Genomic DNA, 26,201 nt, shown 5'->3' with positions numbered 1-26,201 from the left:
TTGACTTTAAGAATGGCGAGGTTTTCTATGTACCTACTATTTTCAAGTTTTTCCATATTGTGCATGTAGGTTCTTTTACTATCTTGTTTGCGAATTTTCCACAGTTGTTACTTTGTAATATGGCTGGAGCATCGAAAATGGTAAAAATATCCAATAACACATGCGCAATTTCATAGGCACATTTACGAATTTAAAATTAAAGTGTTGTCTTAAGTACTTAAGCTTTATGAGTAAGTTCACAAATTTGGTTAAATGATAGACCAAGATAAATTTATAATTATCATCAGGCAGTGCCTACACGACTACACATCCCAGGAGAGAAACACGGAAAAAAAAGTGCCTGCATATCAATCAGGTCTATTTGACAACGTGAATTTATTTCCTTAGATATAATAAGCTTAACCATTAAGCCTTTTTTAACCTTTTCAAATACAACAAATTGTCTCGGCTTTTTTTCTTTATTATTTTTATTAACCATCAGTCCAATGTCTAGTATGTCTTTTTTCTTGTTATAGGTATTTTTTTATTTATTATTAAGCTCATGTTCCTTTCTCCTACGTCATACTGATAAATGTGTTTCATGCAGAATATGAAACAGTTCTTCATTATGTGTGTAATATTTAATTTGATTACCTTCATTTATTGGCACAATTCTTTCCACATTAGAGTTCAAAAATAGCATTTTATATTTCTTTATAATTTATAATCATTTGAAATGTTAGTATATTTTTTTTATTATTCTTTAATTTCTTTCAAATGTATTAAATTTTGTCATATTCAATTTTACCTAAATATATACTCATGACAAAATATATTTTGTCATGTATATACTATTATGGTTCTTCACTTTTAAAATATTATTTAAATTTTTGTTAAAATTATTTCCATTTTAAAATAAAAATGTTAAATTGAACACACCAACAAGGCATTAAACAATAAACTACAGTCTATAGTAGATAATTTGGTTTCTTACCAAAGATATTCTGATAATGTGTTTGGTGTCTAGATTAGGTACCTAATAATTAAATTATACTTCTTTTAGTTCAAATCGATAAAAGTTGTCTTATAATAATAAGATACTGAAATAAACTTATACATTTAATACCTACTACCCTATGTATTAAACATAATGATCGTACCAGTCGGTTAGTATTATATACAATGATCAACTATATTGGAAATAAATATTTATAGCCAAATAATCATGTAATTTATCACAATTGTAATTAATTTTTAAGACATGTCAACTAATGGCTTTTTCTGTCGAATTGTATTTTAGAATAAAAAATAAAATAAAAATATATTTATAATTTTACATTACTCAAATATTATGTGTATTGTATATAATGCCCAGTCAGTGTTTACAATCACCAATTTTTATACTTTGGGCCATTATACAAAAAATACAATATTTAATCCTAAAAATGATGTCAAGGAAAAATATATACAATTCTGTTAAATTGTTGACACATACAAAAGAAAATTTATTTTATTTTATTTTCATACAAAACAACATACAAAATGTAATAGATCTTAAAATAACTAAAATATTAAATAATGAAAAATGAGATAATCTATAAAATTATCAATTATGTAATGTTAACACTTACAAATCAATATGAAATAATAAAAAATATTAAAGCTCATGAAAATTTAAATTTCCTTCAAAAAATTGGGTAACCTAAACTGGACTATTTTATGTATAAGAATATACTGAAATAAGTAATAACAAGTATAATAATGTATTTAACATCAATAAATTAAAATTATTACTATAAAGGTATCACCATGTATGCATTTTCATTAATATATTAAATATTTATTGGCAGGCAATGTAAGACGGTAAAATTTTCAAAAAACACGTCCTAAGTATGTAAAACCAGGATTTAGATTAGGCCCTTGTGAAATTTCCATAAATCCCAATTTCGTGTAAAACTCCAATGTTTGTTGATCTTTGGTTCTTAAAGGTACATGAACACCAAATGATCCTATAAGAGGATTTACATAATTAATAATAATAAACCAAAAAAGTGAATTTTATAAATAATAAAACTAATATAAATTGCAATATTAATACCATTAGCTCTTAATGCTGCTAGAAGACAAATGATTAATCGTTTGGATACTGATGCATCATTATTCACAGGTAATGTTGCATAGGTCATAACTGATTGATGTTGAGACAAAGCATTAGAATCTGGTAATTCTTTATTTAAATCAAATGAATGAAACCAATTTACGATTTCCTAAAAAAAATATAAACATAATATTATAGTACATTTTTAAAGATACATATAGATTAACAATTATATACTTTAGCTGGGTATACAAAATATAAAAAAAAAAATCTAGAAATAGTAAACAATTATTGTAATAAGGATATAAATACAATGAAACCTTTTTACTTTAAGTAAAAATAAATTTATTTCAATTGCTTGTTTTTAGTACAAAAATATAAAAAGAATTCTATTTTTAGATTCTGAGAAGAGTGATAAAGGAACTGTTTAATTTTATAATGGTAAGTTTTTTTTATCTGTTTATTATCACTTATTGAGACAGTAAAAATAATTGAAAAAAAGAATAAATAATTGAAATTTTCAATAAATGTTTATATTATCAATTTCTATTTCAGATAACATTTTCTAATTATTTTTAAATTTTATTCTATAAATGTTGATTAAATATATTTACTGGATAGAAATATATGAAAATTAAAAACAAAGCTTTATATAAGTAGTAAATTTCTTAACTAAAAAAAATAATAATAAAAATCTAGTCACAATATTTTTTTAAAAATGTTTAAAATGAAAATTTTGACAAAATTCATAAAAATCGAGAAAATTAGCAATTTTGTGGCCTTTTTAATTATAATGTACATGGAAGTGGACATTCTATTTTGAACATTAATTATATTTACAAACTAAAATATACAACATTAAAAAAGTAATATATTTTAAAAATATAGAAGTAATAACAAAATGCATTAAATACAAATGATTAATTGAAAAAATAAATTAAATTAAATTTAGGTAAACACTAGTATAATAGTAGAAATCTAATGTAGTAGATCTGTTTTATGGTAACTTACTTGCGAAGCTGACTGTATTTCTTCACTGGAATTATCTAATGGATATTTAGTACATATTTCAGGTAACCACGAAACTTGTAATTTTTGATAAAATTCTTTTGCATTTAAAGCAGCTAATGCATAACCTATAACAGTGCCATTATCTTCAACGACAAAACAAAGTTCTGGACTAAGTGTCAAATATGAACCAACAAGCCTGAAAGAAAATGTATTTTGAATATAAATTAATTTTCTATAACTAAATAAAACATTACCTGTCAGGTATTAAGTCAGGTAGATCAGATTTATTTATAGTATGGTCATCAACACTAGTATAACAAGTACACCGGCAAATGTTGTATACAGCTGACTCATCTTCAAAAGTATATGGCCGTACATTATACATTTTATTTGTGGGTATATCAGGAGGTTTATAAATAAATAAATCAGAACCAGCATCAACTGGCATTAACCGCTAAAAATATACATATTTTTTTTATTAATTTATATAACTAAATAATATAGAATATTATAAAGACTCAAAACAATGTAAACATAATTAATATAACTTTAAAATTAGTTAGAAAATCAGGAAGGTATCTTTTTACTTATATATTTATTACTTATTTTTAAATACTATTTTATGGGCAATAAAAAGTTAAAAAATTATAATATATTTAATATATTTCGTTTCAGTTACTTTTAGAAAAAATTAAAATTAAATTTTTACTGTCATAGGTACAACTCAATCTTAGTATTTACATTTTTAATCTATACATAAATTTAAATAATTTAATATTAACTGTTTTCATTATTGGTACTTGCTTGTTATCACAGTAACGCCGCACCACATAAAATGTATCACCCCCCTCCCCTAATAAAATGACCATCTATAATAATATATTTTTTATATATTTATATACCAGAGGTGGCAAACATTTTTGGGGTCAGTGCCAAATTTTTCCAATCAAGGGTTTGAAAATTTTTCACGTGCCCAAAGAAAATTATATTTTCTAAGGATAAAAATAAAGTTACAGATTTACTTATTATTTATTATTATTTTATTAAGTAGACACATCTTTTTTTTTTAGTTATAATTTTTAAAATGTTTATAATTTGTTTCTTTGAATTTCTTATAAGAGTTATAATCAAAACTTTATAAATAGCATAATTTCAAATAATGGTAAATAACAATACATAATAATAACACATATAATTAGCTTAATGGTAGTAGCATAATTAATAATTACACATAAATAAAACAGTTGTCTGCATAATCTCTTAAATCTCACATTTTAGTTGTTTTAGTAATAACTTTTTTTGTAAAAATTATATCCCAATATTATTTTTTAATTATATTTTAAAATTACTTTAAATTATAATTAAACACAATATAAAGTAATAAACTAACATCATAGTAGTTAGTATAATATAATTAAAACATAATTTCAAAAATTATAAATATTAACTCTTTTTATAAAAATATATCACATACTTGACTAACTTTCACATAGAATATCATAAGGATACAAAATAAAATGATCATGAATATCTAAATTTTAGACTTTAGATTAAGATTGCCTGGTTGTAGAGTGATAAATTGTATACGTGTTAGTGGCTGGGCAATAATAATCAAGTCCTACATTATTTACTTTATTTATATACAAAAATAAAAATTAATGTTTAACTTACTTGTAAATCAGCAACTAAACCACCTCTAAAAACCCAGGGTTCTTGATCGCCACTCATAAAGCTTTCTTTCCAACCTTTTGAAAACCCTAAAATTTACAAATGTTTTTAATTATTGGTAATAGCACGGATATAGATACTATGGTTGCACAACGAGCACAGATATGATGGCTCTGAATGTTCCTATCAAGAATGAATAGAATGTCGAGTCATACTAGCGCTCTCTATAGCCTCGATTATTGTTATTAGTTATGGTAACATCACAAACTAAATGTAGTCTGTGGTAACATGGTACAAGATTCCTATAATAATGACTGTAGAGGGCACTAGTAGTTCGCAACTTTTTGTCAGATTTGATAAAAACATTCTGCGCCGCTCAACGCCATGATCCAATATAGGCTGTCGTCCAACCATAGTATCTATATCCGTAGTCATAGTTAACAGAACTCAAATGAAACATGAAAAACAATTCGTATAAAAGAAATTAAATTTGATAAGTATTCATTAAAATTATAATTATCGTAATTTAATCATCTCATTAAAATAAATTGCTAAAAATATGACTAATATAGAAAGCTCAATCTGGTTCAATACAAGCCAACAACTATTGGACAGTTAAAATTATCTAAATCTTCAACAAGCGACAAAAACAAATTTATTTTCTGAGGAGAATAAAATAAAGGCAAACAAAAAAAATTTAAGCAATCATTTAATTAAAAGTTTAACATTTTAAGGCAATCTGGTTAAGAATATTAACAATAATATAAAGGATTAACTAATACAACTTACAGTGAAAACATTAGTTGTTGGTTTTATTTGACCAATATTGAGTTCTATTGAAGATAAAACAAATTACTAATAAAGAAAAAAAATATTAACTACTTTGAGGTAATTTTAATTAAAATGTACTTACATGTATAAGACCCAAGAGTATAATTTGTGATTGATTGTGGAAAGTGGCCATCAGCTAGAATTAAGTAAATATAAATACATCAAGATATTAAAAAGCAATAAACTTATATACTTACATAGCCATTTAACATAGAAGTTTAGTAATGATATAACACACCTAACATCCCAAACATAAGGATACAGATCATGAACAAGTTCTCTATTGGCACTAAATGTCAGTCTTTGAAATAGCTCATTTACTTGTTCAGTCAATTCATCCATTCTCTTTGCTCTTTCATACCATTCTTCAATCTGGTAAAAACATAAAACAGAATTAATTAAATAATTAATTTGTGTACAAAATAAATTCCAAAACAATATGACTAGTATGAATTTTTCTAATATCATTAAATAAAAAAGTAATTTAGTGAAAACTTGTAACACCATCATTCAAATAATGTTTTCCAATGCCTCCAAGCAAAACCAATCTAATCATAAGAAAGCCACCACTCTCTAATGGGTTTTTAATTAATTAAGCCAGGTAATATTCTTTGGTACCCCTAAAAGACACAATAATGAAGAAATACTTAAGATGCTATAGCATACACTTTAGGAACCATTGCTTTATGTAAATTTAATCTTATTGTCATATTATGGTGAATGTAACTCGATTTAATTCTATATTTATTCAATTTTTCATTACATAATCCAGTAAGATTTGTCCAATAGAATAGATGTTCAATGTTGTTGAGTAAGTTAAATAATAAATAATATTAAATTACAATTTACTTAAAGTAACTTGATCTAATAATAATAAATATACTCTTATTATTTGATTTAAATAAAATTAAGTTTTATTTTATTAAAGTCTTTATTAATTAATTTTTCTATAAAAATAATTATAATAGTAAAATCCTATATAGTATATAATATTAAAATATTATATTATTTATTTATTTATTATAATATATTATATACCAAGTTGTTTCTTTTATTGCTGTTACTAAGTATTTGTATTATTTCTGGATAAAATTATATATGACTGTTGTTTATTAGATCTACCATATACAGTAAAAACCCGTTACAACAAACTCCAGGGGACTGAATTTTTCTTTTCGTTATAACGGAAATTTCGTAATAACGAAAATTCAAATAAGCTCTTTATAAGCCTTGCTTTTCGGCAGGGGACTTCTATGACTTTTGTTATAACAGGATTTTTCGTTGTATTGGTATTCGTTCTAACAGGATATTTCCTGTAATATGTTATATTTTGTAACAAAACCAACAATTATGTGACAAAACTGGTAAATGTTCTATCATATCGGTAGCGCTATTAGTTCCTCTAGCCACTTTGACAAATGATAAAGCCACAAGCTCCAACATGTAACTGTGGTTTATACTTTTATAATATGTTTGTTAAGTCAGATTTTTAGTTATAGAAAAAAAAAAAAAAAAAGTCCACCAAATAAATTGATATAAAATATAAATATATAATCATAATTTATAAGTCTAATTTAAGTAATTTGTTATTTTAAAAATATTATTATTATTATTATATTACCTATTTAAATTTTATAGAAAAACTATTCAATTTAAAATGTATTCAATAAATAATATCAAACTTACTTCTGGTTTAGTGTCAGTTGAATTTTTTTTTTTTGATTTTCGAAGATTTTCATTGGAAACCAAATAAGCATTGCTCTTTAGCCAATTAAATTCTGTCAAATATTGAACACTTTGAGGACCATGTTCAAATGGTAAATAAAATAAATCACACATAAGCAATAAATCTTCTTCTGTTAGATCCCTAATATCAACAAAATAATTAAATAAAATAGTAATATAAATCAATAAATTCACGATCTAACACAATTATACCTTTCATATGAATGTTTTTGATCTTGAATCACATCAACAACCATATCTGCACTAGGACTAGGTGTTTCCACTTGCATTGAAACACTCTAAAACAATTAAAAATAAGGTTATAAATTTATAATAAAATAATATCATACATGTTTAAACAAAATATACATACTGATCCATTATCGGTGTTCATGGCTGTATCTGAACTCTGTGGAGATGGTGCTGGTGATATGTTACAATCCATAGGCTCGCTGATAACTTTACTTTCAGATACCAAAGAATTCATTATTACTAAGGGTGGATTCATGGTGACAGCTACTGCAGTTTGTAAGACATTAGTAGGACAACCATTCACACTGGCTGATGAAATTGATTCAACATTATTAGTTGTAGACAAAGATAATGGTGCAGTAGATGTAGATGTTGTAATAGTAGTTGTTGAGGTCGCCATACACGTGTTAAACGATGCAAGAGGTATGGCCACAGGAGACATAATAGATATGGTAGGTTGTGGTTTGATGATAGGACCATGAGCTTGTTTCTGTCTGCGAAATTCTGGAATCCATTCTTTGATTGCTATACGTAATGCTCTTCTTGAATGGTAAATATTCTCTGGAAGATCAATGATACCTTCTTCATCACTCTCAGTCTCTAATTTCATACTTTCATCTAAAAAAAACCAAAATAAGTTAAGATAGATTTATTTTGTGAGTACTTTAAAAATAAATTAATGTCAAGTTGCATAAATATCCTTAATTATTTAATAAATCAATAGTGAAATAACGGTTTAGTGGTCCATTAAATTGTAGCAATCTGTTAAATTAATTAATCTTTTATAAACTCGATACAAGTCTCAAGAGTTAAAAAAAATACTTTTAGTTAGTTTATACATTATACTAACTATATGATTAAGTGCAGTATAAAAATTATAAAATTTGTAATTATTACAACATTTAATATAATTTTAAGTTAGTAGCAAAAAAATTAAATAATGTACTAAAGATCTTATCTCTTTCCTTTTCCTTCCACTTTTTTTTAATATATAAATAACTAAATACCAACAAATTAGAAAATGTGCATTAATCAATTTATGTGAAAGGAAAATACAAATTTTATGCTATAACTTATTGAGTACTACAATATATAAATGAATACTGTATATGAATAGTTATACACAATCATTATGTTATGACTATGGATAGTATATTAACAACTCATAAAAATTACTATACCAAAGATAATTATTACAATAAATATTATAATTATGCAATACTCAATTCTTTGGTTACACTTTATACTAAATAGTGAAGACAAATACTACAGTATGTAAATAAATACTGTATATGAATAGTTATACACAATCATTATGTTATGACTATGGATAGTATATTAACAACTCATAAAAATTACTATACCAAAGATAATTATTACAATAAATATTATAATTATGCAATACTCAATTCTTTGGTTACACTTTATACTAAATAGTGAAGACAAATACTACAGTATGTAAATAAATACTGTATATGAATAGTTATACACAATCATTATGTTATGACTATGGATAGTATATTAAAAACTCATAAAAATTACTATACCAAAGATAATTATTACAATAAATATTATAATTATGCAATACTCAATTCTTTGGTTACACTTTATACTAAATAGTGAAGACAAATACTACAGTATGTAAATAAATACTGTATATGAATAGTTATACACAATCATTATGTTATAACTGTGGATAGTATATTAAAAACTCATAAAAATTACTATACCAAAGATAATTATTACAATAAATATTATAATTATGCAATACTCAATTCTTTGGTTACACTTTATACTAAATAGTGAAGACAAATTATATTTATTTTTAATTTTCATAGATTAAACAAAATATTATAAATAATTTACTAAAATTCAATATACTTGACTATTATTTTAATCAGTTGCCTTAAAATTAATGAAAACTGATATGAACATTTGTACTTACTGTCATGTGTGATTGTTGGGGGATCAGAAGTGCATTTACTCCATTGAGCTAACGTATGAATAGCTACAAAGTTAGCACCATATTCACAGTTTGGATTAGTCAATACTCCTCTTAATTGTGATATTAAGTCTGGAGAACGTCCCTGATATGGTCCCAAGAATACGCGCTTTTGGTCATAGTCATTAGCATGCAAATTGTCCCATATAACAGGAGGTCGCCTTAATACTTCAGTGATTTCTCTAATAGATTCAGTAGTCAATGAACGAGATATAACTTTTTGTCCTGAAACAAATATAAACAAATAAGTCAAAGAACATACATACAATTTTTAACTTTGAACTTTTGATTCAATTTACAGAAGCTAACCGGTCCACATTATGTCAATTTGAGGTGCCAATTTAGATCCCAAAGTATTTAAATAATCAGAATTTTGAACATTTGGTACAGCACGTGCTGAACAATATTGAGTTGGACACACTAAAAATTTAGGTTGACCCAAGTGCTGAAATATTTCATTGGTAATCGACACCTAAAAATTGAATATGTTTAAATAACCAAAGATAAAATATTTAAAAAATATTGTTAAATTACCTGAGCATGTGCAAATGACTGAAACACTTCCTTATCAGCTGGTGACATATCTGGTTCTATATCGTCAAACAATAGAGCAAAAGCTTTGCAACCACATTGAGCAACTTGATCCAATTTTCGTTTGAGAGTAGCTATTTCTTTTTGACTACTATAAGTCATGTCAAGCCCTGGAGACAAGGCATAATAGAGGGTAACACCACAGTCTCTAGCGGCACTAATTAAGCCACCTAATTGTTCGGCTTCTTCAACTGTATATAAATCTCTCCAATATGCCCTGTGTTTGTAATCATCTTTGGGCGCATACACATAACACCCTACTCCCCATTTTTTTAACCTAAAATATAATTTTGATATAGAAAAATTATAAAGTAATGTTAAAATATTAAGAAAAATTTTTTAAATTTAAGCTTTGAATTTATTTAATTATTTTGAACGAATAAGCATATAAACACAGCAATATAAAATAAGCGTATTAAATAAAATGAATACAACCCAAAATTTGTTTATTTTTTTGTATCTGCACCAATTATTTTTCTGCTACTGTTAATTTAGGTGGTGATTAAATGTATAAAAAAAAAAATATATATATATATAAAAGAAAACAAAATTATAAACTAAGCACAGCATGAGTCTACTATCAAAATGATATGAAATCATAACATAGCTGTCTGTTGACTGTTCGTCTGCGACACTCTTGTACATTTTTTTTTCACTATGAAACACTTTTTAATTGCAATTGTCACAATATTACGGCGAAAAAAAAATGCACAGATATAGCGTTTCGTAAATGCGAGGCATTATATATTTTATTTTAATTTATTTTTAATCCACCGTTAGCGACCAGAAAACAGCATAGTAACCGGTAAACAACAATCACCATAGCATGTATTATGTATACATAGTATTGAAAACATCGCAGGGTTTCAGGCTGAAATTGGTGCATAGGGATTGGAGACTGGGGTGAAACAGAGGCAGATGCGAGTGAGAGGTGACAGGTTAGAATTGAATCCATTCACAAGTTTTGTAACAGCAGCCTGGGTTTGATAATATACATTTTTTTTGTAGCACAAACGGGCCAAAGCCATATATATATATTACTTGGGTGAATATTTTTCATTTTTACTCCAGAATAACATGCTCAGCTAATAAGACACAAAATAAGATAAACCATTTGAGTTAAGACTGTATGCACAAGTTTTCACCAAGTTTGTTAGCTACAATAGAAAGGTTATAATTATTTTGTACTTCAATTTATAGTTACTGAATACAATACAATCTATTACCAAAACACAATATAAGTTTATGAATCGTTCTTTGCATACAATCTGTCATTTTTTTGTTTTATTTTTGTTCTTACACTGATTATACTTTTCAATGTAAAAATACAGCACAAACATATTGTTTGTATACATACTCTAATGAAGAGTGAGAGCAGCAGATGGTCAACAATTCATTAAAGGTAGTTTCAATATACTTAGTATCAAATGTAATAAACTACCTGTACTAATCAACATTGTTTTCATGCGTTCAAAAAAGTAGTGTTCATTTTAAGAACCTGGTTTAAACCAAGCTGTTACAATACACAAATCACACACACATGTATATGAAAATGTTTAAATATTTGTTGTTTATGCAAATATATATTTATCTGTTCCCATACACATTTAATCAATTTTAAATTGATTATTTGATACTTCTAATTTATTTAAATTTTCAGTCATACTTAAAATACAATTATCAACTTTACTGTTCTGTATTAATATTGTTAAATAAGATTAAGAATTATACTTGACTCAAATGGTTAATTAACATATTATTCTTATAATTAACCATATTATTTTAGAATACCACTTTAATTATAAGTAAAAATATTTAATATCTGGTTTGATGTCACTTAATTTCAATATAAGATGTTGATCTTACAGTTATATAATATAAGAGCATTAAATAAAAAAAAACTTACTGAGTAATGTACAGAAGTATGTATTAAAAATTAAGTTGATTTTTTCATATTCAGATTCAATATATTATATAACTGCTTAAAGATTACATTATGACATAAATTAATAAAAATGTAATCAAACATAATATTAAATAAATTACTCAGTTTTCCACACCTATAGCAATTGACCTAATTTTCAAACACACAATAGTATGTACTATTTATTAATATATTGCAATGTGATGAATACTCCATTCAAATGTGTCTAGAGCCATCAGTATAACTTTTTAAAACAATACCTAATAATAAATTAAGTTATTTCTTTCATTTATACTTGGTCAATGATTCTTAAGTCTCATAATAGTATAAACAATATCAAACTATTACAGGTATCCATTTCACCTTTTATTAATTATCATGTATTCATGCAAAATAGTAGGATAACAATACATTTGATATGTTTATATAACTAGGTAGGGTTAAAAAATTATTTAATGTGTTTTAAAGAAAAGTAAAAATTATACACTAAACTATTTTCTTGGTCACTATCATAATTTATAGAAATTTGAATTACAACATATTTTTTGAAAAATGTAACTTATTGTATACATGCATACTTTGTTAAAAAAAAATACATTTGAGAACAAGCAGGTTAAGTGGTTGCTAATGGTTAAATTTAATTATGCATGTCCTCATAGATTTATTATAATTTACAAATTATCAAATATAAAACATTAGTGACCATGAAAATAAATATGTATATTTCTAGGGCAAAATATTAAATGTTTAGATACCTAAATCAATAGTTATTTATAAATTTTTTAAATATGGCTTAAATTTTTAACAGGGCAACTTTTAAAAAAAAATCTGTGATAATACAAATATGCAAAGAGTTGTGCAAAAATAAGTAGTTTAAAAGTTATATGTATTTTAATTTTGCGATTTTAGTGTTATGCACGGCCGTGCAGCAGATTATACTACTATATAAGCGATGGTAATTACACATTACGGCCTTAAATTGGTGTACAAAACCCAGTGACCTCTTCGCGGTGGTTTTGCATAACAAATAGTGAGTTATTTTTTATTTGGTGTACAGAATGTAGATACTGAAGAAGTAAAGCAACTATATTTAGTTTATACAATAGAAAATACATTAATTAGTACTTTAAATTCATAAAATTAAGTATTTAAATAATAATCGTTGCATAGAAACTAATCAATTTTGCATATTTGTTTTTGATCTATTATTTTAAAACTTCGATATAGAGTTGACACTAGGGTTCAAAAAAAATTGAAATCTGGCATTTGATCTTAAAGATTTAGTATCATAAATAAATATAAAAATAATTGATATTTAGAAAGTAAAACTTTATTTATGATTTTAATTGACTTGTTATTTTAAGTATTTTCTTAGTACTATGTACACAGTAATAAAATTGAAACGTAATTTAAATATTTTTAGTCTTTATTTATTATTTGATAAAAAAAAAAAAAAAAAAAGTATTATTTAACAATTTAATAGACTTTAAACATTTTAATATCAAACAAAATATAATATAACTATTTCTAGGTCTAATGATAAAGCAAACAGAAATAAATTAGAATTTAAAATGTACCTAAAAAAATATAGGCTTACTTACAAAAAGATTGTTGAGTTTTTACAGTGCTATCTACAAATAAATTATTGCATTTTAACACTGCCTAAATAATGAAATCAGAAATATATTCAACTATTTCAATATTTCAACTTACCACTAAACAAATAAAAACAAGTTATTTGAACTCAAAAGCCTAGTATTTTTAAAACAATTTACAAAACATAGCTCAAGTGCTGGGTAGACAGTAATAAACGACCTCTCATTTTTTTTTTTTTTTTTGTATTTTTGTGAAGATATTGCTACCTAGCAATCCAAACAAGAGGTTGTCCGCTTAAAACAAACGAAGATGACAGGCATTGCAAATGATAATGGTAGTTGTAGGCTGCTTGTAGCAAAACATTGACACTTCAACCCTTGTTATGGAGACAACCAATAAAAGAAGCTATATGTTTGTTCATGTATGAGTTTTGCTAAAAAACAGATAGTTGAAGCCAGTGCAAGGGTAGGTACACACGATGATAAAAAAATAAAAATAAGACTAGCTTAGGTATGCCACCTTTATTAAGTACAAGCTACTTTATTCACAATGTTTTTTTAAGCATTTTACTATAGAAAAATAGCCTTAATTCTACCATAAGTATTTGCAACATACATGTAGGCCTAGATAAATGTTTTATTTATTTGAAAATAGCCAATAACCAAGATAAATAATGGCTAGTAAAAGCTTTATAGCCTTTTTTAACAGTAAATACTATTTAAACTAATATATTTCCACACAAGCTTAACTCCAATCCCAAATTTTCAGTGTTCATAATACAGTTTAGTTAGTATGTTTAAATAAATAAATGTATTTAATAAATATATATGTAAATTATATATATATAAAAAACACAAGGTTTCCATAAAAAAGGAAGCTTGGTGGGCATTATATTGGCAGAGCAGTGTTTTATTTATTGCACATGCACAATAAGTATGAAAAATATATTAGAAACATTATTGTTGCTATAGATTACATTAGGATTGGAATTTGGAATGACATTATTTAAGTGAAAAAAAAAAAAAAAAAAAAAAAAGAGGTAGATGATTTAAATCTAAGTATAACATTGATTAAGGCAATACCTATTTTATCACAATTCAAAAATTCTTAAATTACACAGTATTATAGTTCAAAATCTATAACAGATTATAAAAGACATAAAAACATACTTTTAGTAATTTTAATTAAAAATAGAATGTTAATATCTATTGTTTATAACATTTGTAAAAAATTAATTAGAACATATATGTTCTACATATTCAAAAATAATATTTGATTTACAGTTTACAAAATTTATTTTAACATAATCACTTAATTACACAAACATTTAATTTGCTAAATGCAAATGCACGTAAAAACAATAATGGACTCAAATCACTAAACTAATTATTAACGGATTAAAATGCAGTTATTAATTTAAAAAAATAATGTGGCTTGAAAGCACTTATACAAGGAACTATACGATACAATAGTTTAAATATAATTATGAATTACAATAATATAGTAATGATTAAACAATAATATAGGTAGGTTAAATATTGCAATAACTGGTTATAAGCGAGTAGATTAAAGTTTAAGCGCAATAGAATTAAAATAAGTATAATAATTTAATAATAAATGTTAAAAACACAAATAGTCTAATGATGGCATAAGTAAGATAACTTAATATTAAAATAACTCAAAATAATAAGGATTAATATACTTAAAATAAAATGTTTTACCTGATTAACAGGCTTAATGGGAGAAAAAATGTAGTTCCAAAAAAATTAAGAACATTTATCTTGGGGTTCAATAATCTGACCTTAATAAGAAAATTTCAATGATTCTATAAAATCAATTATTAAGAATGAAAAGTCCAAAATTGTCAAGCAGTTTTCATTTTCTTAAATGGTTGTTGAACCTCTTCATCACTCTTGGTATTAATATTACCATTAATAGCAGCTGGATTTAAATTACCATTTAAATTAGTATTATGTATGTGATGTTGTATTTGTGCTGCAATAAATTGTTTCATAGATGGTGATGTCATCAAATTTGGATTAGGCGCTAGTTGCGGAGCTTGGAACGCTAATGGTGGAGGTGGCGGTCGCATAGCAATCAATTGGTTGAATACTGCGGCAAATGCTTGATGTTGTTGCAATTGAGCTTGTTGATTAGGATCCTGTAATTGATTCTGTACTTGGGCTTGTGATTGGACTAAATGAGCTTGAGCTTGGTTTTGAGCTTGAGCTAATTGAGCTTGTTGTTGTTGATGTTGCTGTTGTAAAGATTGGTGTTGCTGTTGTAACGATTGCTGTTGTTGTAGATGTTGTTGTTGTATTTGCTGTTGTTGTAATTGTTGTTGAGGAGACATAGCAAGCAATTGATGAAATGCAGCAAGTTGCTGTGACTGTAATTGAGTTTGTGTTGCAGGTAATTCAGGAGTCTGAGATTTTTGAGGGGCTATAGACTGTTGAGTTTGTTGTTGTTGTTGTTGTTGTTGTTGCTGCGCTACTGCCTGAGATTGTGGTTTTGGCATAACAGATAAAGCTGCTGCAGATGATGTAGGAGGATAGTCAGCTTGTTGTGGGACAAATTGAAATAGTTGTTGGTACGCTGCTGCTGCTGCACTTGGTTGAAACATTGGTAAACCTGCTTTATCGCCTGAAGGCCTTTTAAAAGGCATTAAACCAGGCAATGACAAATTCTCGTAATAAAAAGGAGAAATTTTACTTAAATCCATATCTAAACGTTCTGGTGGTTGTAGATTTTGTTGTACGACTGTTTGTTGCATTGCCATTGTCAAGTTGTTAGGGTTGGGAGCAAAAAATTGTGACAAAGGATTCATGAGTGGATTAGTATGACTGAAATAGGGGTTAAATGCATTTCCAATCTGAGTACTGGGTAACTGAGCTAAGTAAGCTGGGTTTGGCATGGGAGCAGAAACTTGTCCAGGAACCATTGGTTGATTAGCCACTAAGCCCATTTGCTGTACTAAGGCATTTTTGAGAGCCAAATGATTTCTTCCATTAATTAAAAGTTGATCTTTTAAATGTTGTGGAGGATGAAAATATTTGCAAGGTGGTTTTGTTCTATTACACCGCCCTTTAATGCTATCATAACAAGCAGTTACTTTGCCATTCTGAACATCCACATTAGCAGCTGGATGAGCAAATTTACATTCTGTATCACTACGCGAACATTTATTACGTTGAAATTCACGACATACTTCTAGTTGCAGCCACCGTGAGTCTTTCCCATTCATTAAACTATTCATGTTAACAACAGCCATTTTTTGTCTTATAAATCAAACTCTAATAAATGATTGTATGATATACAAATGTTACTTCTTAAAAATAGAAATTACTGCAACTTAAATATATAGGTATCTAATTTAATAAATTCACAATAAATCCAAGGAACAATTTAAAAGGACACTAGTTTAGTGATTTGTTTGTCCATAAGGATTTAAATTAAAATTTATAGTTTTTCAAAAGCGTTTTGAAGAAATGTTATTCTAAATTATCACTTAATTTTATAAATGTATATATTTCTAATGAAAAAAGGAGTTATGGTAGACCTACTTATACTAGATAAGATAAAGGTAAACACAATTAGCTTGCAAAGCGAATTATAACAAAACAGCTTGGAAAACTACTCACTTTTGAAACAAGTCTTTACGTTGTTCAGTAGTCCATGGTCTTCCATAAAATCCTAAAACAAATAATATTAAATTAAAATGTTATTTGTTTTAAATACACTACTTAAATACTTAGTTAGTCTTAGTATATATTATATAAAATAATATAAGTTAAGCAAAATTAAATCTTGACAAATTTTCAAAAATTAAAAAAGAACCATTACCTAAGGTTCTATCAAATATCATCTCGTGTTAACAAAATAAAATAAATAAAAACATAATTATTGGAATCACATAATTTCTATACTTTACTTTTTAATATTGGTTAATAATCAAGGGGAATCAGTATGAAAACAAACCCCCTCAGTTCAAGATTAAACAATATTTAATTAATTAACATTAAAAATATAATATGTATGGTATAATATGGTGGCTTTAAAATTGAAAAATATTATAAAAAAATTATGTTTTGGCACTAAAAACAAAACATCTGATTAACATATGTGACAGCAGATACTAATGCCAGAATGATGTTTAAAAATACATGAGAAAGAACTAAAAAATAAAATTTCTGAAGTTTTATCAATTACAAATTTAAAATAGATTTTATATTACAGATTTTAACAAAAAATAAAAATAAGAAATTGTCATAACATAATATGAATGGAATTTAAATGTATTAAATTATAATTTGATAATCAACATGGCATTATATTATTACATAAAATGTTTAGAACAAAGCAAGAATTATAGGTTTTAGGATAAGTTATTATAATAAATAATGTATTCAAATATATTGAACACTGAAGTAAAATGCAAAAGAAAATAGCTAAAGCTAAAAATAATTTTGAAATCAAACCAAAAAATCTAAATGATGAAAAAATTCCAAATAAAGTATAATTAATGTGGGCAACAATTTATTACATAAAAAAATCCTTGTTTTTAGTGATAACTACACTATTATTAATAATAAAACTATGTAATGGTACTTTGTTTTATAAATATTGACTATAATGATTCATAGTAAATAGTAATAGTCCATATTATTAGTTAAGTAAATTCATTATGATAGCTCGCACTATCTTATGGATACATTTTGTTCACAAAATCCATTTAAACTGAACTTTATATTTTAGCCTAAAAACACTTATTAAATATATAATATTTTTCCACAATGGTTCAAAATGTATTACAAAAATCTTGAGTATGTACAATTATACCTAATAGGATTTAGCGAAAAAACCTTTCGTATTTTGTATCTCATCAATGTGTCAACAATGGAGGAAACCATTTATCACACATATTCATAATGCCGGGTTGCATGAACGTTCACTAAATGTTTAGCAAGCCATTAGCGCCCTAACGAACGATTAAAATTTTATTCATTCGTTAAACAATTTTTAAACGTTCAATAGTTTTATTGGGCCGTTAAAATATAGATTACCAGCTCATTGAACTAATGGTCGATTTCGGCTCTTTAAATTTTAATCATTCGATAATCTTCCAGTAATCACATGTACGTATCAGTAGTACATTGTCACCATAGACCTTATAGTACTTTTTCTGTGATAAGCTTAAACTTCTACACAAATCTTGGTATCGTGTTTAATACCAATATATTTTTAATGTACGATTTGTGCAGCCCAAATACGTCTGTAAAAATATTTAACGGTTCAATAAAACTATTCATTAAATAAATTTAAAGTTTGGTCTCATGCAAATCGGACATAGTATTTAACCATGCAATTTTAAATTGCATAGTATTTGATATTTTTCTGTATCTTTGTAAGTTATAACTGAGATTAAAACTAATTTTTGAAATAGAAGTTTTATTGCCAGACCCTGTATGCTTATTTATTTTAATACTACTACTAAAAATAACCAATAATACTTCTTATAATCGATCGCGATCAACTGGTCAATATTTCTAGGAATATAGGTCGATTAATTTTATTACTATCGGTCGATTGCGTAATAAAAAATCGCATGATGTAAAATATTCTCAAATAATTATTCTTTAAAGCTTAGACCTTTTTTTTTTTTGCTCATCAAACAAATCTCTTCCTAAAGACCTAAATTCTCCTCTATGCCAATCACCAGGGACTTAACATTTTTAATGTAGCTCACTTGTTTGAAAAGGTTGGCGACCCCTGTCCTAAAGTATAAAACTACTTTACAGGCAATCAATTTATTTTTTTCAAATTTTTTATCTGCAAACATTTGAGCACACTATCTAAATTTGTATTTTGTGTGAACTTCAACTGTTTATTCAGTTGCATAAATAAATAGAACCTGTGTGCAGTTATGTTAGGTTACAATTTTTATAGGTTAGATATGTTAATAAAATATGAATAAAAAAAATTAGTTATGACAAAAAAAAACATATTTTATGTGAAGCCAACAAGAAAACAACTAAACAATCACTCAATCACAATACAATGACTGTCTGTGAAATCATTAATCGGTTGATTACTTTTATTTTCGCGGTCTCATACCTGAACACGTTAAAAAAAAAAAAAAAACAGAAAACGCTAAACGTTGATCAAAATAACAATAATAAGTAATAACGTGAATATTTTTCAGGTCAATTACATAACAATACTAGGTATTTCTATGATTTATGTCCCCCCGAAATCGATATCATAGGCCGTCGAGAAAAAACTACGAGCCGGGCGATCAAAATCTCGAAGAGGGGAGGGGGCCAGGGATGTCGCCGAGCGCCATAGCATCTTTTAGAGTTCTGATAGCTTAACTGCTCAACTCGTATAATATAATCATATCGATGACAAGAGTTTGCTGTATCTGTATCCTATAAAGGCACACCCACACGGTATACACTAATCACACAAACACACACGCACACGCGCGCGCAGAATAAGTCAAATATTCGACGACGTAATAGTATAATACCACTAATACCGATTAACAGTATATTATTATGACAATCGCGCGACACCGGAGGGCCCGGTCTCGCACGCAACAACGAATGCACCCGCCAAGTGTTAAGTAAAGAAAAAAAAGACTAAAAACGTACCTTCAACAACACCACAAATAAAATTGTCATTCTGCGAAACGCAGCAATTGTCAGCCATCTTGGCAAGTGTGTACAGTAAATTGTTGAGTAGAGGTGCTCCGCCGGTAGAGCTGCAGTTGCCGCGGCGTTCGAACTTCGTTGTCGTCTTCCTCCTCGTCCTAATCGTAGTCCTCCTCCGCGTAGTTCGCCTGACAAAAGAACACTCCTCGGTGGCAGCAGCTGGATCCTTAACGCACGGCGTTTTCCGTGCGAATTAATTTAATATTATGTTTTAATTATTATCGTTTTCTTCCTTGCACCACACGCGAACACTTCCACAGACCCACGAGCAGCCGCACACGAGGATTACGCAATACACCGAAGTAGTGGTAGTAGACAGTAGTTGTAGGGTCAGCGGCGATCGACGGTAGTAGAAGTAGTGGTACACTGGTACACCGCGGTAGACAGTGCAGTTGTAAGAAATACCACTCGGCAGTAAGACGTCGTCGGCAACCACGGACAACTGCTATAATAACAACACTGTCACAATGACGCACTCCGAGTAGTTGATGGTAGGGAGCTGCTATGAAACAATGAAAATTGAAAATAGAAACAATGTCCCCACGCATTTCGCCGGTAGAATGGCACCACTGAGGCCGCCTAACCGTCACTGCCAACTCAACGGATCCAACCAAATCATTGATGATAATAGTAATAATAATAATATGAATTTCCCGCCAATATGCCATAAATTTCTTTAAAAAAAATGTAAGATAAAAGTGGTATTTTCTACTCGCAATACTAGAAAAGATCTATATATATCTGTGACATCGAATGTGTTTATGTGTACTAACTGAATCTACTGTATTCAGTGTATTAGTCTGATACATAGAGTACTCTATGATCTGGTTGTTGTTGCTTTGTAATATGTTAGTACGGTGTGATATTATGCTAACTTTGATTATAGTTTCTATTTGCGAAATTTGCGAAGACAATGGTTCTTGATAACAATTAACTAATAAGCTAATTATTTTAATTTTTGAATACCCATTATTCGTAATTTATATTTATTTACATTTGTCGGACGTGCTTACAATTTTTCCACTTACTGTTGAGACTTGTAGCGAGATCGTGAACATCATGTCCAATGACATAAATGAAACGACAAACAAATTTAGAGATGTTTATTTGCACAGCAAGTTTGAAGAAGACCTAAACAACGATTTGAAAACAGCTAGTTCAAAAAGAAAATGCTTGTATCAAGCATATTCTTTGGCCAACTCTTTGTAAGTGCTTTTATATGAGAAATGTGCATATTTAGTATGTACATAAGTTAGTTATACTTATATCTTTAAATTTTTATGTTAATAAATAATATTCAGTTTAATGTTTGAATCTATCATATAAATTTATAAATATATGAATTTGAATAATTATATTTTTGATTTTTAAGAAAAGAAACTGATTGGATATGGAGCCACATGCGATCTGAATTAAAATCTTACTCAAATCTTATTGACAATAAAAATGTTGTCAATAATTTTATATCAGCTATTGATACATTGTCTTTGACTTTAAAAAAATCTAACCGTATGTACTTAAATAAACTTTATACTTTATATTTATTAATTTTTTTTTAATTTTTTAGAAAAATGTAAATAAATTACTTTTTAAAACTTAGTGTAATTTATCATACTAAGTTATAAAACTATAATCAGAATTAAAATATATTAATACAAATACTAGCATAAATTCACTATGGTTAGCACATTATTTTTTTTTTTATATTATTACATTACACTTTGTACTTAGGTGGTTAAAGTAATTGTTTTTTTGCAGCATCATTTTTGAATACTTTAAAATAATCTATATTTATGATTTAAAAAAAGAAAATATCCTCTTGGTAACTGAAGTGAATTTATTCCAAACTACTTAATATTTTTTCATACATTTTTTATATAGAAGCAAAAAATTGGAAGATGAAGACCAAGTTTGATGTAATAAAACCTATTAATGATTTTAAGAAATCAATTAAATGTCCAGATCTCCATAATTGTAAGATTGAACCAAGCAAAGAATTATACTTGAGTTTTCCAAAAAATAACAATGTTACTCAAAATACAAATATTTCTAATAATCATATTATTCATACAAAATCATTTAAAAATGAATCAAGTAATAATCCTACATTACATTATATTTTTTAGTATAATTAATTTTTAAATAACATATTTTTTTTAGCTACTCAGACATTTCAGATTGATGATCATAAAACATTTAATAAGACACCTATTACAATTCAGCCTATTAATAATAGAAAAAGAAGGTATTTTATGAAATTTGTATACCTACATAGTATATATACATATACTTAGACATTTTATTAAAATATATATTTTTAATACTAGTAAATATGATGAAGATTCACCTCCACACATACACCCAAGCATAAAAAATAAATGTGAAGAACCTTCCTATAGTAATCAATCTCAATTTAATGGCTTTCATACTGCAAAAACAGAATTGGCAAGTTAAATAATAATAAATATTACTTAGGTATATAGAAATTAAATTTTAATCAACTTTTGATTTCTAGCATATTCAAATTAAAAAACAAAACAATGTTAATTCTAATACTTCAGAAACATTAATTAAAAAATCACTGGGTGTGAATAAATCCCGTAGTGTTATTAGCAAATTTGTCAATCCGTCTACTGATAATCAAAAGTAAATTATCAATGCTTATATTTATTCTTAACAAAATATATTGTACAGTGTACAGCAGTAATATTTTATATAAAAAAAAAATGCTACAAGATGTTATATCAAATTGTATCATATCTTTTTTCTTTAGTCTCCAGAGAAAAGATGAAGTAAGAAATGAATCAACAATTATTGATGAAAATCCATATTTAAAAAATATTGATTCTAAAATGGTTGAAATGATTAGAAATGAAATAATTGAATGCAAAAATCTAATAACCTGGGATGACATTTCTGGATTACAATTTGCTAAAAATACTATTCAAGTATATCATGCATAATATTTATTTTAATTAATTTTGTTTAATTATACATTTTGGTTTATAAGGAATCTGTAATTTGGCCTCTTTTAAGACCAGATATATTCAAAGGAATTCGAAGACCACCTAAAGGCATATTACTTTTTGGTCCACCTGGCACTGGAAAAACTTTAATTGGTATTGTAATTATTATTTACTAAAATATTTTTTTTTTTTTTTTTTTTTTTTTTTTTTTAATTTGGTGTGTATACTTTAGGTAAATGTATCGCTTCTCAGTCCAACTCAACATTTTTCAGTATAAGTGCATCAACTATTACATCTAAATGGATTGGAGAAGGGGAGAAATCTGTAAGAGCTTTATTTGCAGTAGCCAGGTATTATATTTTTTAAATAAAACTTATAAATAAAACAATAAAAAAACTTTTAATTTTTTTATGAATAGATGTCATCAGCCTGCAGTTATTTTTATTGATGAAATTGATTCATTATTATGTCAGAGAAGCGAACAAGAACATGATAGTTCTAGAAAAATTAAAACTGAGTTTCTTATTCAACTAGTATGAACATCTGTTTTATGTTTTTGTCTATTTATGCTTCTGAAAACTAACCTACACGCTAAACTAATAATTTATAAATCCCAGATCAAATGTAGTCCTACGAAATTGAACATTGGAATGCTGCCAAGATTTCAAACATTAATAAATTCCTTTGCTTCATACTAATGCTGCTCCTTACTTTTCTAATGAAACTGTCCATAACTCATAAGGATCTCAACATGCCTACAGTTTATCAGCCTGCCATATATCTATAAAAATGTCCACAACTGTCTCTAAAATCATTCAAACAGACTCATAAAAAAATTATCATTATTCACATTGTCAAAAAATCCTCCCTGTTACCTTAAAAATACAAAATGCAACACTAGTAACAAAAAATATAAATATATGTATAAATTTAAATGTCAGATGCCAGAGGAAGAAACTAATTATCAAGTAACTTTTTCTCTGTTAATTTATTAAATATATGTTATCAGTTTATCATAAATTCTTATTACAAATATTATAGATTCTATTTTTTCCAAAAGAAAATAATATCAATATATAAAACGGACCGTAAATTTAAAAAAAATTAAAAGTTTACACAATATGAATAATTTTAAATTTTCAAATATAAATATTTTGTGTTGATCAAATCAAAATTTATAAAATTATGGGAGAAATATGAAAATTCTGAGTTATATACTGAGGAAAGTATAACATACATATACAAACACAACTATGTACACTATTATATTAACAGACACAAGACATAGCTTATATCAATAATTGCTCATAATTAATTTGTATAATATGTCAATACTATATTCTATTATATATAATTTAATTTTTACCCTAATCTCAATATTTAAACATTAAAATACTATAGGATGGAGCTGGTACAAGTGATGATGATAGAATATTAATAATTGGTGCTACAAATAGACCCCAAGAATTAGATGAAGCTGCCAGAAGAAGACTTGTAAAAAAACTTTATATTAGATTGCCCGATCTACAAGTAATTAATACAAATATTTATAAACAAAAAAAAATAATACTTAATTTTATTATAGGCTAGAAAAGACATGATTAAAAAGTTAGTGGATTCTGAAAACCATGTTCTATCAGATGATGACTTAGAAAAAATTGCTTCTCTAAGCAGTGGTTATTCTGGTGCTGATATGAAAAGTCTGTGCCAAGAAGCATCTCTTGGACCTATCCGATCAATGACTTTTGATATGATTAATAAAATTGAAGCCGATCAAGTAAGTTTATTTAAATCTAATTCTAAAACTCGGCCGCTATAATATTTATGTATATTAATAGGTACGTCCAATTAATTTACAAGATTTTCTATCTGCATTAAAGATTGTCATGCCTAGTGTATCTTCTGAAGATTTAAACCATTATGTGATATGGAATGAAAAATTTGGATGTAGTGATACTGGATGTCGTGTCCAGGCAGATAGTTAAATGTAGCTAAATTAATTAATGTTTATTAATATTTCAATAATCAATAAATAATTTTTTTTGCTATGAAATTTTCAAATTTATTGTGTTTCAATAATATTATTTATGATTAATATCACAAAGGTAAAAAACAAAAATAAATAACAATAAAGGTGATTTTTTTATATATTAAGATAGGATAACATTAATTGAACATTCAAATATACATATATAAAATAATAAATAATGTAATATTAAATAATAGACATGTTATGTGACTGTGTTTGAGGATATTGAAGAAGTAATTGGGGATGTTGAACTATCATGGTTGATGTGAAATGTTCTGAGAGGAAGGGAGAAATATTAATGAATTATTATATTCACGTTTTGGTTTAAGTATTATGTTTATCTAAATAATCTTTTGCTTAGCACCACTAATTAATAGCATAATATGAGCAAAGTATTTTATTTTATTATTTAAGCAAAAAATAACTAACCTTTGTTTTGGTTTATACAGAACAGGAGTTGCTTTAACTTAAAGTATAAACACTAAAATAAATACCTACTTCTCTTAGCACTACCAACCTAGATAAATTTTATCCTAATCTATGCGTAGCAAAATATATGTTTACAATGATAAATTGTATATACATTATGCTTGAATAAATAAATTAAATATTATATAGGTAACTACTTCACATTACTTTTCGATAATTTTAAGTACTTTTAATTTTTACATTGTCGTACATATAATCTATAAAATTGTGTTACGTAATAAAATCCAATCAATGTATCAACATAAAAATAAATATTAAAATATGTATAAATAATAATAATATAATATTTAATTAAAATAAATTTATTGAAGTTCTTACAATTCCTTA

General features: G+C 26.4%; 2 protein-coding genes across 5 annotated transcripts; one reads left to right on the top strand and one right to left on the bottom strand.

Annotated features, from left to right (window-relative positions):
* Nucleotides 1–1,460: 1,460 nt before the first annotated feature.
* LOC132921460 (protein O-GlcNAcase-like) lies at nt 1,461–20,826 on the bottom strand. Of its 3 annotated transcripts, XM_060984499.1 has the most exons (15): nt 20,331–20,816; nt 17,319–17,370; nt 10,101–10,434; nt 9,876–10,038; nt 9,510–9,791; nt 7,686–8,182; nt 7,526–7,611; nt 7,274–7,454; nt 5,785–5,959; nt 5,670–5,723; nt 4,760–4,845; nt 3,343–3,542; nt 3,089–3,284; nt 2,078–2,246; nt 1,461–1,988 (listed from the first exon to the last, which is right to left on the bottom strand). In XM_060984499.1, exons 1-15 carry the CDS (start codon nt 20,386–20,388, stop codon nt 1,852–1,854), a joined length of 2,670 nt encoding a protein of 889 aa, XP_060840482.1. In that variant the 5' UTR covers nt 20,389–20,816; the 3' UTR covers nt 1,461–1,851. The 3 variants fall into 3 exon arrangements, with proteins under 3 accessions (XP_060840482.1, XP_060840483.1, XP_060840484.1); XM_060984500.1 differs by lacking the exons at nt 1,461–1,988; nt 2,078–2,246; nt 3,089–3,284; nt 3,343–3,542 and adding an exon at nt 5,546–5,589 and having other exon boundaries at nt 4,757–4,845; nt 20,331–20,825; XM_060984501.1 differs by lacking the exons at nt 1,461–1,988; nt 2,078–2,246; nt 3,089–3,284; ... (8 more) ...; nt 9,876–10,038; nt 10,101–10,434 and having other exon boundaries at nt 14,184–17,370; nt 20,331–20,826.
* Nucleotides 20,827–20,885: 59 nt separating this feature from the next.
* Nucleotides 20,886–25,409, top strand: LOC132921461 (fidgetin-like protein 1). Of its 2 annotated transcripts, none has more exons than XM_060984502.1 (13): nt 20,886–21,595; nt 21,763–21,899; nt 22,272–22,484; nt 22,551–22,635; nt 22,718–22,835; nt 22,906–23,036; nt 23,164–23,338; nt 23,401–23,509; nt 23,589–23,706; nt 23,775–23,889; nt 24,758–24,886; nt 24,942–25,133; nt 25,195–25,409. In XM_060984502.1, exons 1-13 carry the CDS (start codon nt 21,450–21,452, stop codon nt 25,339–25,341), a joined length of 1,815 nt encoding a protein of 604 aa, XP_060840485.1. In that variant the 5' UTR covers nt 20,886–21,449; the 3' UTR covers nt 25,342–25,409. The 2 variants fall into 2 exon arrangements, with proteins under 2 accessions (XP_060840485.1, XP_060840486.1); XM_060984503.1 differs by having other exon boundaries at nt 21,463–21,595; nt 21,768–21,899.
* Nucleotides 25,410–26,201: the final 792 nt, after the last annotated feature.

Source organism: Rhopalosiphum padi, chromosome 2 (genome assembly GCF_020882245.1).
Source record: "Rhopalosiphum padi isolate XX-2018 chromosome 2, ASM2088224v1, whole genome shotgun sequence".
NCBI lineage: Eukaryota > Metazoa > Arthropoda > Insecta > Hemiptera > Aphididae > Rhopalosiphum > Rhopalosiphum padi.
Note: the sequence above shows the minus strand (reverse complement) of the source record. Positions and strands in the feature narration are given on the sequence as shown.

Coding starts and splice junctions, on each gene's coding strand:
- LOC132921460 (XM_060984499.1), bottom strand. CDS start 20,388: ATGGCTGACAATTGCTGCGTTTCGCAGAATGACAATTTTATTTGTGGT. Junction 8,183..9,509: donor CCCAACAATCACACATGACA/GTAAGTACAAAT, acceptor GGTTTTTTTTAG/ATGAAAGTATGAAATTAGAG. Junction 3,285..3,342: donor CCTGACTTAATACCTGACAG/GTAATGTTTTAT, acceptor ATTTTCTTTCAG/GCTTGTTGGTTCATATTTGA.
- LOC132921461 (XM_060984502.1), top strand. CDS start 21,450: ATGTCCAATGACATAAATGAAACGACAAACAAATTTAGAGATGTTTAT. Junction 22,485..22,550: donor ATCATTTAAAAATGAATCAA/GTAATAATCCTA, acceptor TATTTTTTTTAG/CTACTCAGACATTTCAGATT. Junction 23,890..24,757: donor CTGAGTTTCTTATTCAACTA/GTATGAACATCT, acceptor AAAATACTATAG/GATGGAGCTGGTACAAGTGA.